Source organism: Pteronotus mesoamericanus, unplaced genomic scaffold (genome assembly GCF_021234165.1).
Source record: "Pteronotus mesoamericanus isolate MK-2021 breed Mesoamerican mustached bat unplaced genomic scaffold, CSHL_Meso_final contig_246, whole genome shotgun sequence".
Lineage (NCBI taxonomy): Eukaryota > Metazoa > Chordata > Mammalia > Chiroptera > Mormoopidae > Pteronotus > Pteronotus mesoamericanus.
In genome coordinates, this window is record NW_026555104.1 from 1,113,964 (window position 1) to 1,127,193 (window position 13,230).

The following is a 13,230-nucleotide window of genomic DNA, read 5'->3' on the forward strand; positions in this document are numbered from 1 at the left end:
GGGGAGCAAAAGAGGGAGAGAAGTAGCTTGATAGGTAGGAGGGTTCTAAATGGCTTGGGGTCCAGGAGCCTCCCTCAGGAGCCCCTGAGAGTTAGCCTCTCTCCCTTGCATGATGGTCGATGACTCTGCTTTGAAAGCCCTCCGCTATTTGCAGAATAAAAATCCGAATTCCTTGGCTGGACATTCAAGGCTCTTGTGTCTCCGTCAGAGATACCTGCCGCCTTGCGACCGCACCGGGGCTCCTACCCTGGTCCCTGCCTTTACCCTCGCGCACGGCACTGACTTTTCAATCTCTCTCGTCTTCAAAATTCAGTTTGTCCCCATGCAAGTGTGGGTCAGAGGGGAAGTTAATATAGTTTTGAGTGGGACACTTTGCTATACCCTAACACTGACTCAACAATGTCACTTTTGGAATTTATTCTATAGAAACATTAAACAATGCCCCAAAGATGTCATATGAGGATGTTTCCTGTGGTATTTTAATAGTAGAAGAGTAGACACCGCCTAAATGTCCACCAAACAGGGAACGGCACGCATAGGGCACAACCGGACAATGGCACACTGTATAGCCGTTACCCACCCCGCCAGAGAGATGTGTGCTTCCACCGGAAGATGGCAAGCTTCTAGCATTAGTGAAGAAATGAATGTTACAAAGTGGTGTATGCACTGTGAGTTTATTTTTATGGAAACAAAATAACATTATAAAGTAATGGTATTTATACATTATGTTTAAGTATAAACATCATAAACACCAACTAGAGCAACAGTTACCTGCGTGAGGAGGAGTCACAGGACGTTTGTTTTTCAATGTTACTTATTTATAGAGTGTTGGAATTTTTTTTTTTTTTTAAACAGGGATCACGTATTACTCTGTGAACAGATGAACAGTAAAGATAAACACTTTCTGAAGGCCCAGCTCAGATTCCGCCTCTACGAGAAAGCTTGTCCTGACCACTTCAGCACCCGGAGCCGCCCCCTCCTTGCAGTTGTGCGGTGACGGCCAAGCACAGGGAGAGAGTCTCGTGGGGGCATCTCTCCTGCTGCTGCCTTGGGCTGTGCTGTCATTCAGCCTTTTACGTTCAGGCTACTTCTCCCAACCAGATCATAAGCTTCTTAAAGGGAGGGTCCTACTTTCATTTTGCTCCACAGGCTACGTTCCTGCCCAAGGCCTTGCACAGTCGTCACAAATGATCTGCTCTAGACCTGAGAATGGCAGTGTTTCCCTCCAGCCTTCCAGGCCAGGCTGACTGGACCTTCACGCCCACACAGAGGAAGCCGCTCGGGTAGCTACTAAGACTCTCACTGGGCTGGAGACCTGGCACAGGACACCCTCCCAGTACCATCAACCTGGATAGATGCACAGTGCGACGCCCAACTGTAAGGCGGGGATGGGGAGAGAAAAAAGCCGGTTTCCCAGGAGATCATCCAGCCTCCCCATTTGTAATGATGACAAGGCAGCTACAATGCTGCTTTCCTCTTGGGGCCACTGGGGGGTGGGGGAGGACAGCAGGCCCCTTGGGAAATGATACCTGCATAGTGCCTGGGCTTCTGAGGGAGCAAGGGACAGAACCTGCAACTGAAAAATGTTCTCCTTCTTTCTTTCCATGGTATTCCTTATCATCTACTGCTGCAGCCACTCCCAGAAGCTGCCCTCTCTAACGGCACTGGCCTCGTGCAGGCCCTGCGAAGAGGCTGTGCCCAGGGTCCTGGGATGCAGCAGCTGCTGGGGACCCTCCCTCTGAGGGTCTCCTTTGCAGGCTTGGATCCCAGATCTAGGGGTGACCACGGGGGAGCACTTTGGCAGTGGAGGCCTCCCCTGACTCCCTGCACCAACAGTGCAGCCAGCCCTCTGATTACCCAAGAGGCGCCCAGCCCCCCAGTTGCTTGGAACCCGTCACAAGACAGCTGCGCTATTCTCAGAAAGAAACAGATGGATGGAGGGAAAAGGGGAAAGAATGACAATAACAACACAACAACGAACTGAACTCAACTACGTACCCCAGCATGAGACAGCTGCGTTAAATCTGGCCATTGGGAGATAAATGGAAATTCTACCGCCCTCAAGTGCCAAGATATGGACCAAAATGAAAACATTTTTAATTTGAGGGAGTCCAGTGGGTTGGATGAAGTGCTTCGTACTGAAGGGTACAGCTAAGTACGACAATATTTCCTCGTCTCTCTTCCCTTTCTGGGGGCCCGTTGTCCTGAGCAAATAGCACTTAATCTCTCACCCTGGACAGTTATTGGTAAAGTTAGACATATCTCTCTCTGTTCCATCCTCTCTCCCTTAAGAGAGAATTCAACAGGCATTTAGATTGGTGTGACCTGCTGAGGATTTCTTAGCCCAGGCAATCACATGGAGCCTAGCAGCTGAGCGCCAGAGGCCCCTCCCCTTAGTCACCCACCTCAGTAGGGGAGGCTCTAAATCAAATTCTGCCTGGAACTTCCCCTGCACTGCCCTACATTCAATTACACCATTTCAGGGACCCATGTTTCTAGGGAAGATGCGATCTTCTCTCCTTCATTGCTACGCGGGTTCAAAACATTGTAAATTTCCCCATTAAAATTATTATGCTCTATATATCCCTGGTAAGATGGAGACTTCTTTTATTACATCCCCCAAAATGAAAGGCAAGAAGGACCTGCTCTTTCTGTAAAAAGAGGATCAAGTTCAAAGGATAGTTGAGATTAGACACAGCCATGGCCTTTGTAGCCTCAGAGCCTGGCACGTGGCAGGTATGTAATAAATGCAAATTAAAGAAATTCATGAATGAATCTTGCTTCTAATAGGCTTTATTAAATTTCCTTTCCTTGGATTGGTCTATAGCAGGCTTTCTTGACTTCACTACTTCTGACATTTTGGGCTGGAGAATACAGTTCGTGAAGCAACCTGTGCATAGTAGGATGTTTAGCTACATCTCTGGCTTCTGTCCACTAGATGCCAAACATCCCCCACACAGTGGCAAAAATCAAAAATACCTCCCAACATTGCCAGATGTCTTCTGGGGGGAGGGGGGCAAACCTGCCCTTAACTGAGAACCCCTGGTCTAGAGATTCTTCTTCGCTTTACATACATCAATGAAGATTTTAAAAAAAGACCAAAGCACACACAATGAAAAAATCCTCTATTTCTAAACTTCTTCTACCAGGGAATTACATTTCTTTTTTCCCCCTTTATACTCAAGGCATGTCTGAAAATTTAGAAGCTGCTCTGCCCTCCATGTTAGGTCTCTGGGGAAGCTGCGGGGGGGCAACCGCAAGAGGCCAACAGAGATGTCATTTTCTCTGGTCATTCCTTGCCTTGTAAAGGAAGTCAGACCTTAGAAATGAACAGCTTAATGAGTCCAGGAGGGAGAGCACTGGACTTTACATGAACCAACACGAAATGCCTCTGAGTTAGAGCTCTCTTGCCTGACTTTCGGAGGTTGTCCAGGCTGGACTAGCCCTGCAGGCAGGGCGTTGAGATGTATTTTTGCACCCTAAGCTGCTCAGTTTTGCAGGTACGGGTCACTGCCTGTACCCTCTGCGGGTGTTCCGCAACTTCGTGGACAGAGTTCCTCCGCCCTGCGGAAACCGGGGCAGAGCTTCAAAAGGTGTGGATAGAAATCTTGGTCAGAGGCAACAATCCACATATCAACCACACAGCAAATACAACCTGCTCGATTTTTGGCCTCACCTCCTATTTGCTGCGTTAATGGTGTTAATGCGACTCGGCACAAAGAGCTTTCTGACTCTGATGGGGGACAGGGCCTTACTGGGGCTGTGTTGAGACTGATGGACATACTCTGTCCCTGAGAAATCACACTGATTTTTTTTAAATACAGTGACGCCCTGCAGAGTTTTGCAATGGATATGAGAGAACAAAACTTGAGACGAAGAGGTTCTAGAGAGCTGAAGCTCGGGCCTTGGATGTGGACAGGAAATAACAGCTCTGAAAGAGAACAGAGACTACTAGGCAAGGAGACCAGCTAATCCTGGGCTGCCCCTGTCCTTCTGGATCCCTGGTTGGGGCGGCACGAGGGCCACCAGGCAGAGGGCACCCAGCGGAAAATTCCCAGCTCTGGTCACCTTATGGAGAGAGGCGTTCTTGATTGTGCGGTTGGGAGGTTTCCAAGGAGAAATGGAAAAAGAAAAGAAAGTGCTTTAATCCCCCTCTTGGGTCTGGATGGTGGCGTATGTGACAGCAGCTGGGTGGAGGGAAGTGACCTAGATAACCCTGGTCTGAATTCCTAAGCATCAAAAATCTCTAAACAGATTCAGGCAACTGGCACCGCAGCTTCCTCCACAGAAAACGCGTTCCTATTTATGATGCTGACACAGTCAACTTATAAAGATAGATTGGAAGAAAAAGCCTGTAAAGCTGTGTGCCTCAGATGATAAAGAAAGAGGAATTCTGATTCACAACTGTTAGCTTAATGGCAACCAATTCATTTTCTTTGATGGTGCTCGCTCTGAAATTGTGGCTGCTGGGAGGAAAAACAAAGCCCCTGGCTTTCACTCATTCATTCAACAACCATTCCGTGAGCATCTGCTGTGTGCCAGTGCCATACCACCTGCTGAGGTATGGTGATGGAGAAGACAGCTCTGGTCTTCATGGAGCTCTTGATATAACTGTGCGCTAGCACGAGCTAGCATGATCTCGAATCCACAGACCAAAACTCGGCTGACCATTGGTGGGGTGCGGGATGCCCAGGAAGGCCCCTAGGACAGATCATGTTTGAGCTGACCTCTAAAGAGGAATAGCTGGATGCTCCCCAGGTGGGTGGCACAGAGGTGGGGAGGACTGGGGAGTGGAGGAGGCGGAGGGCCATGCTAAGGGACGGGGCTTCCTCCCAGCAGCGAGGGGTTTTAAGCAGAAAGTGACATGGTCAGATTTTATTTTAGAAGGAAACTCGTGGTGGGGGGGGTTGTTAATTATTTACAGCATACTGAGTGGACATTTATTTGGAAGTAGTTTGCCTTCTGAATTGGTTGTTATTTTCAGTCCCTGGTTAGTAACACTCAGCCAAAAACAGCCAAGGAAATTTACTTCTCTCCCTTTCAGTGGCTTCGTACCATGGTCTGGATTCTGGAAGTTGAATGATGATGGGTTTGTGGTCACAAGGGAGTCCCATGGAGCATACATTTCCTAAGATTTTATTGGAGGCTCTCAATTATGCCTTTTCTTTTGTGGTCTAACTGCAGGAAGAATTCTACCTGTAACACAGGTTGGCGACCCCCGGAGAAGCCGTACTTGACAAATGTACTGTACCGAGAGGTCCGGGCCTTTCTTCCACATCCAGTAAGTAACCTGAAGACTCCAGGGCAGGCGGGGTGGCTCTGGGTGTGAGAGCTGAATTCAGAGATCCATTCCTCTCCAGTGGCCTTTTCCTCTAGGGCAGGGTTCCCAGTCTTGGCACTGCTGACATTTAGGGCCAGATAGTTCTTTGTTGTGGGGGCTGTCTGGTGCATTATAGGAGGGGTCCCCACCCTCCAGGCCGTGGGACTGGTAACAGTCTGGGCCTGTTAGGAACCGGGCTGCACAGCAGGAGATGAGCTTGAATGCAATGTGCTTGAATCATCCTGAAACCAACCTCTTCTCCATGGTCCATGGAAAACCTGTCTTCCACGAAACCAGTCCCTGGTGCCAAAAAGGTTGGGGACCTCTGCGTTATAAGATGTTTAGCAGTATCTCTGGCTTCTACACACTAGTTGCCAGTAGCACACTCAAGCTGTGACAAACAGGAATGTCTCCAAACATGTAAGCATCCATGTGGGGCAAGACTGCTCCCAGCTGAGATCGTTTTTCTACAGGACAGTTTTCCACTGTCATCTTACGGAACTCAGGACAGCATTTAGCACAACTGATCACTCTTCCTCTTGACACTTGCCTTCCTTGTACACTCTTCTTGTTTTTCTTCTAACACTCTGGCCAGTTCTTGGGCAACTCTTGGGGCCTCCCCATCCTCTTCCTGGTCTCCAAATGCTGCCATCCCTTGGCGCTTGCACCGGAACCCCTTTCCCTTTATATTTTCACTGTCTCTCTCTCGTTCATACCCAGGATTTTAAATACCTTCTATTAGTGAAACACTCCCAAGCTTGTCTCCCGCCCTGATCTCTTGTCTAAGCACCAGACTCTTCTTTTGTTTTAGATGTCTCATTGGCATCATGAGGTCATCCATCTTTCTCCAAAGTCCATTTTTCTTCTCATGTCTACCTACTGGCTGGCTAAGCCATACACCTGAAGGTTATCCCGACTCTTCCTTTCCTCTTACAGTCACATCCAGCCTAGACCAATCCCTGTCAATTCTGCCTTCAAAATGTACCTTAAAAGCACCCGCTCCCAGCCCTCTAGTCTGAGCTGCCACAGAACCTAAATAACCAGTAACGAAAACCATTCCGAGGACCTTGGGATTTCCTACTTCCACTCCGCTCCCTTCCAGGCCACGCCCCATCCAGAGCGAGCTTCCAAAGCATGAATTAGACCTTATCATTCGATTCCTTAAAAGGCATTCGATTACCCTTGAATGAAATAAAATCTAAGTGTCTTAACACGGCCCCACCCCCCGTCCAAGCCTCCCTGGCACCCTTCTTCCTCGCTCCCACTGCCGCTGCCCTCCCGGCCTTCTTTTGCTCTCAGTCGTGCCACCTTGGGGCTTCCACATGTGATGCTACCTCCACCGGGAGAAAGCCCCCCAGCTCTTTCCATCCTGTGGGGACGCAGCATGTCATTTCCTCCAGAACATCTTTCCTGATCCCCTCCTTTCAAATTCAATTTCCCTCTGTGTACACATGTGATCATTTCTTTGTTTTATGTCTCCACTGCTAGATGGCGGGGTGGTGTCCTGAGGGAAGGGGCCCTCAGCATCTCTTCTGCCCATTGCCATGTCCCCATCTGAACTCTGTATGTCACACTCAGTGAGTACCCAGTGAATACTTACTGGATGAATGACTATTCACCTCTCATTTCCTTGGTCAAACTGTATCCAGAAAAGAATACTATGACCCAGAGAAATGAATGGCTATGAAGCCAGAAGACAAAGAGGAGTGTCTGTGTCAATGGAAACAAGCTTCCCAGTGGGGGTCCTGGGAGCAGGAAGCACAGCGAAATGAGTCAGGCACCACTGATCGGAAACGAGCTTGTTGATTTCCTTGTTTTATTCCATATTTGTCCTAAGACTTGCCACAGAATCAGGAGGGAGCTCCCTGACTAACAGGCGGGACCACCCCAAGACCATCTAAGAGGAAGAGCTGAAGTTAGTTCAGAGTTCTCTGGCAACTCTGCTTTACTGGAAGTCCCGAGCTCCCAAAGAGGCCAGATGTCCAGGAAGGACAGCTTCACCCGTATGTTGCACAATGCTCTGCACATCACTGCAGCCCCATATGTATTGCCGGCCTTGATATGAAACCACAGACATGTCTCCTCCGTACAGGCAGACAGAGGCGGCCAGGTTTCTTGTCTTCAGCAGGCCCCTGTTACACGGAGAGCATTTTACTTTGTTTTTCTGAAAATTCACAAGTGTGGCTGGCTGCAGACTGTAGTTTAAACTGATGATGTTAAAAAGCTCAGCCTTTGAGTAGAACTGAGAGCCATTTACATCAGCCTCTCCTGGTCTTTGAAAGGATGGCAGCTGCAGCGCACACGCCTGCAATTGAGCAGCTTGGCATTTGCTAAACTCAGGTTAGACCTTTCTATCCAGATTAATCTGGAACTATGGAGGAAAAAACACAAACCCCATTGGTGGCCCAGTTTGTGCAACAGTGGAATTTATTTTTAATGGGCTTATTTATTGTGTCTGAAATCAGCCTTGTTGAACCCGAGAGATGGGTTTCAAGGTCCATGTGTTACTGCTCAAGGACGAGTCTGGGGCCCTGAGTCCAAACATATTGCGGTTGGCTGCATGTTGCTAAACAACTAAAATAGCCTTGCATCTGTTATTTACAAGGGGATGGCCCAAGTTCCTCAGCCCCCATCGATAAAGTACTAATGGGATATGAATGATGACTTGCACCAGCTGTAACATAAGAAGGTCGGACTGAAGCAGTGGGAGGGTAAAAGCTGTAGAGGAAGATATTCTCCTGAGTTTATTCTCACTCAACACAAAACAAGGACAAGCCCCCATGAAAGTGCTTCCTGTTTTGAGGGAAAGGTTCCGGGCCGAGAGAAGCTGCACAAGTTTCAGAGTTCATTCAGAGGGGACTGACTAAGCATCTTCTGTGCGTTGGACCTCACAGATACGTCATACACAGCCCCTGCCTCACAGATGGGGCCTGGAAAAACAGGAAGCCAGAGGTAACTGCTGCTTTTTCAGAGCCACCCATATGTTGGATAGTTCAGCCTTGTGAATAGTTTGCTGCCCAGCATGATGGCAGAACTGGGGACACAGGAAGGCTACACTGAAACTGCGCGGCAGCCATGGCCAGTGATGGGCCTTGCGGAGCTGGGACTTTATTTTGAGGCTGCAAATAAGAATCCAGCAAGATGTGAAACTAAAGTGAATCAACACAAAGACAGATAGATGGAAAGCTCCTAGGTTAGAATGGACTTAATAGTATTTGCTGAATGAATGAATCTCTTCCGCATGTCATCCCATCTATTGCTTACCTCAGATTCTTTGTAGTAACGTTCTGGAATTTCATCGCAGGCAATATCAATAAAGCAAACTTCTCTCTCTAGGTCTTTGGCTTCATTGTCAAAAATCTGAAAGAACAGAGCAACATATCAAAGGTTAGTGATACCAGGTGACATCCTCAAGGTGCCCCCGGGTAGAATAACACCCTGCAGGGCCCCCTCACGAGGCTCAGAGCCCCGGCTGGTGCTTTCCGCCTGCCTCTCAGTGTGCAGGAAGCGTGAAAGGCTTCCATTCACCGCCTGCGTTGTGCCGCATCGGAGGCCGGTGTAGCATCAATCACTGCTCGGAAGAAGAAAAGGAAGGTTGTTTTCAGAAGTTCAAGAATGAAGAAATAAATCTCTTCCCAAAATGACGTCTGATGATTTTTGGCAGTTAATCTGAATGGGGGGTGAGAAGGCTAAAAAGGGTCCGGCTAGAGGTGAGGCATAAAGCAGTAATACCGCCTGAGATTGAGAGAATTAAAAAATGCGGGTTTTTTTAAAAATTAAAAATTTTCTATTTAATTTCACAAATAATACATGCTCACTGTAGAAACTACAAATAAACAGAAGAAAATGAAGACTGTCCATGATCTCATTACCCAGGGATACACATGGTATTGCTCTTGATCATTAGGAGCGCGGTTTCCCTGGTGCACGCAGGGGTGAGAAGGTTTTGACAAGGTACTGAGATGGCTTCCGGCCGGTCTACTCTGGGTTTCACGGCCCACAGTGTCTATCACTTGCAAAGGAACCTGTAAGAGAGCCACATATACAGACATACATTTTGGTGGAAAGATTACATTCCTTTAGTTTTTCTGGATGAAAGGGATGAGCTTCCCAGCCCTTCGGAAGGATGGTAAACAGATTAAGTTTGCAAAACCACTTCATCCTTGCAGGAAGTTTTAACTATGCCCCTGCTTCACTGCTGAACTAATTCCAGCAGGGGAATCATTCGTTAACACTAATTAAACCTGACTCTTCAGAAGGGAATGAAATATTTTGGAAGAACAGGGTGGCTGATGCCTCAGAACATTGTCTTGACACAAATTTGGTGCCTATTAATAACAAGATCTCCCAGGAGAGCAACCGCGGGCCTCTTTGTATGCTACACTCTCCCTGTTTTGATTCTCAAGGTGAAACTATTAGTCTTTTCCAAATGCTTTCTGAGTAATACTGGCACTGGCAATTATTCTCCAAGCCTGCTGTTTGCTCTGTCGCTCATTTTCATCTAGGAGACCTGGGCTCCTTCCCACGTGTCCAAGGAGATGAACTCCATGGTCTGACCTGCGGGGGCCACTGCATCTTCCCTGAAGACAGAGAAAGGCTCGTTCCTGGATCAGCTCTGATTCCTTCCACTGCCACTTGAAGTCAAGTGCTTTGGGACACTCCTACAGTGTCTGGGAGGGACAGGTGGACTGCTTTGAAATGAAAGAGATGGTGGGGAAACAGGTTCGAGCTTGAGTGGAGAAATAAGTTGTGGATGTCTGTGTGTTTTCTCTCTCTCATTGAGGTATGTGCCAAGAGAAGAAAGACTCATGCCTTATTAAAAACAAGACAACATGGAACGCCCCAGAGGGAAATGAGCTTCTGGAGAGTAAATTACAGAGGAAGTTAGAGAGGTTTGACAATTGTTGGTGGTAAAATTTAAGAGTCTGAAAGGAGGGGAAAGAAACAGGGGTTAAGAGAGTTATTGACGGATTATGCAGCTTTTCCTACTTTAATTCAAACACTTTTTTTTAAAAGATTTTATTTATTTATTTTTAGAGAAAGCAGAAAGTTGAGGGAGAATGAGAGGAAGAGAAACATCAATGTGTGGTTGCCTCTTGCATGCCCACAACTGTGCACCTGGCCTATAACCCAGGCCTGTGCCCTGACTGGGAATCAAACCAGCGACCCTTTGGCTTGCAGGCAGGCACTCAATCCACTGAGCCACATCAGCCAGGGCTAATTCAAACATTTTTGATCACTCATTATACCAGTTACATTCCTGCCTCCCAGCTCCAAGTTTACCCTTTGGCCTCCGCTCTGAGATGAGTGGCTGGACCCTGGACATCCTTCTACTTTATAGCAAGTACAACATTAAACCATGTACTGGAGGGACCCTGCTGGAAGAAGGGGGCTTCTCTTCTTGGTTTGGATCTTACTCCTGCTGCAGAATCTATCAATGGGGACATTCAGTAGTGCTGTCCCAGATGTGTGCCCGGAGTGTCCTGTTGCTTGGTGACTGTGCAGCCCTGGCCTTCACCGCGGCCCTCTGGATGCGGCACCGCGCACTCGAGGCCTTTCATTGGTTGCGGTGATCCGACTCTACACACCTGCCATCAGTCTCATCTAACTTGTGCCCAGAGTGTTGTCCTCTGCTGCCCAGCAACTGTGGGCCTGCGCTGGTCCAGACAACCCTGCAAACTTCTCCGCCACTCCATGGGCTAGGACCGTGATTTCTCCAACAGAGTCTGGGCCCCAGCCATGGAGACGGGACCCTTCCAAGTCTGTTCTTCCTCAGCAGAAAAGCTCCAATTCAGGGCAAGTCTCCAGCCTTCACCCCGGGCTTCTCCTGTGATAAAAGGCTGCCTCTCGGCACCCAGCTGAGAAGATACCTATGAGTCAAAAGTGCTTCCTGCTTCTTTCCAGAAAGATGAAACTGGAATCAGGTTCTTGTACTGTACTTATAAAATGTATGTCCCCAAAGACTTGGAGCTTTTCTTCCCTTTGTTGAGTAGCTGAGGCTGCAGTATGTACCCTTCAGTTCAAATTCTGGTTTCCTTCATTTATGTGACATTTAACCCTTGCATTAAAGTTGATGAAACACCAAGTACCTTTGCAGCGCACATTTTAGGGCGGGATTCCTATCACCTGAACAAAGTCACCAAAAAAATCACTTTGAGAACATCAATAAGCCTCTTCAGGCTTGAGATTACAGAGTCATAATTTCCAATAAATAATTAATCTCCCAATGATTAGACATTTTAGGAGATGCTCTGAGGTTCTTAATAAGCGCCTGCTGAATTAATGGAAGGCATTAGATCCTGCTTTCCAAAGAGAACTCTAAAGCAGGAATATTGTTTCCTAACTGATTTTAGCTTCCTGTCACAATCGTTAGTTCTAGTTCCCTGGCTGTAAGCACTCTGACTCTTCGTAAGTCCCCAAACAGGGCTTACCGTTGAGCAGAGCCCTCCTGGCCTTGGCTGATGGACCCTGTGCCAGGAACCAGGCGATCTGAGTGCAAATTCAGTCATCTCCTCTGCGTGGCTTGGGCAACGGCCTGTTCCTCCTCTGGGTCTCTGTGTCCTCATCTACAAACTAAAAGGCTTACTGTAGATGGCTGCGATCAGGAACTTGTGAGCCATCCAGGAGTTGTACTCAGAATTTGGAGAGGTGCATTTTTCTGGAGAGATTGACTGCTTTCATCTGATTATCAAAGACATCTGTGGTCCCAGTGAGGTTGAGATCAAGTGTCCCAGATAACCATGAACATTCTTCCCAGTTAAAATGTCTGTGATGTGGAGTGACCTCAGGGTCACGTCAGTCTCCCAGGGCTCGCTCTCTGGCTCAGTTCTCTTCTGTCCCTTTACCCCACAGCCAGCCGACTTGGGTGATGCACAGAGGAAGTGGGGGCGGTCACGATGGAGTGTCATCAGAGGCCACAGCTGGGGTGAAACAGTCTAATCTTCACGCTCAGTTTAGGGCATGGTCCAGAATTAAACCAACACTGTTACAAACAGACAGAGGCTTAGCCAGGCCCCCAGAGAAAACAGCAAGAGTAAGTATTCATTTGGCCATCCCCAGTGGCAATGACAGCAGCTGCCAGAACTCTTGTCCAACCACTACCTCTCTGAGTAAGAAGTCTGCCGCGATAGCTTTAGGACCAGATGCAGCTAGTTGATGCATCATCAAGTCAAACTCTGCCAGGATCACACCTGACACAGGTGTTATGTACCCTCAGGCCTTGGGCAGAATTTGTTTCTTTCTGAGATGGCAGCTGGGTTTCGGAGTTATTGTACAATAATTGTGGTACCTTCCCTATATCCCCTAATGTTCCCATCTTTGGTTATTTATCAGAGACATGCCCACCTACGGATCATCTGCGGTGGATTTCAGAGCCAATCTGGTTGACTCTCCTACCCCCTCCCCCACTAAGCAATAAACACTCCATAAACAAACTCCTTTTAATATGAACTGAGCAACATGACAATGAAAAGGTGAGTCTCCCAAATAAATACTGTCTTATAGATTCTAAAATATAAAGAGAATAATTTTCCCTTTTTTGGGGGTAAAGCATTATGACCATTAAGTTTCAAGTACCTTTAATATCTTCATATATTTTGACCTAGTAAGCTTAAGCTTTGAGAATTTATCTTCAGAATCTTAAGGGAAAGCATTATGCACAAAGATTTTCCCTGAAACATTATTGTAATAGCAAGAAAAAAAATAGAGAAAGAGAAAGAAAGCAAAGAGCTGAAATGTCCCAGTATGGGAGAATGGCCAAGGAAATTATGATAAATTCATCTGATGAACGATTATGCATTTGAAGAATGACTAGGTAGTCATTAATAACCCCATTCTTAAAAAAGATTTCCCTAGAAGGTATACATGGGGATGGTGGGATGGAGAAAGGGAGATGCCTGTCATTTGACACA

The 13,230-nt window shown here is 47.4% G+C and overlaps 1 protein-coding gene across 2 annotated transcripts in view; it reads right to left on the bottom strand.

Annotated features, from left to right (window-relative positions):
* PITPNC1 (phosphatidylinositol transfer protein cytoplasmic 1) overlaps positions 1 to 13,230 on the bottom strand; it is a 214,271-nt gene that overhangs the window by 33,066 nt on the left and 167,975 nt on the right. For both annotated transcript variants that reach the window (XM_054573055.1, XM_054573056.1), the window contains one exon: positions 8,585 to 8,680. In XM_054573055.1, the coding sequence (XP_054429030.1) occupies positions 8,585 to 8,680 (96 nt within the window). The remainder of the gene's footprint in view (positions 1 to 8,584; positions 8,681 to 13,230) is intronic.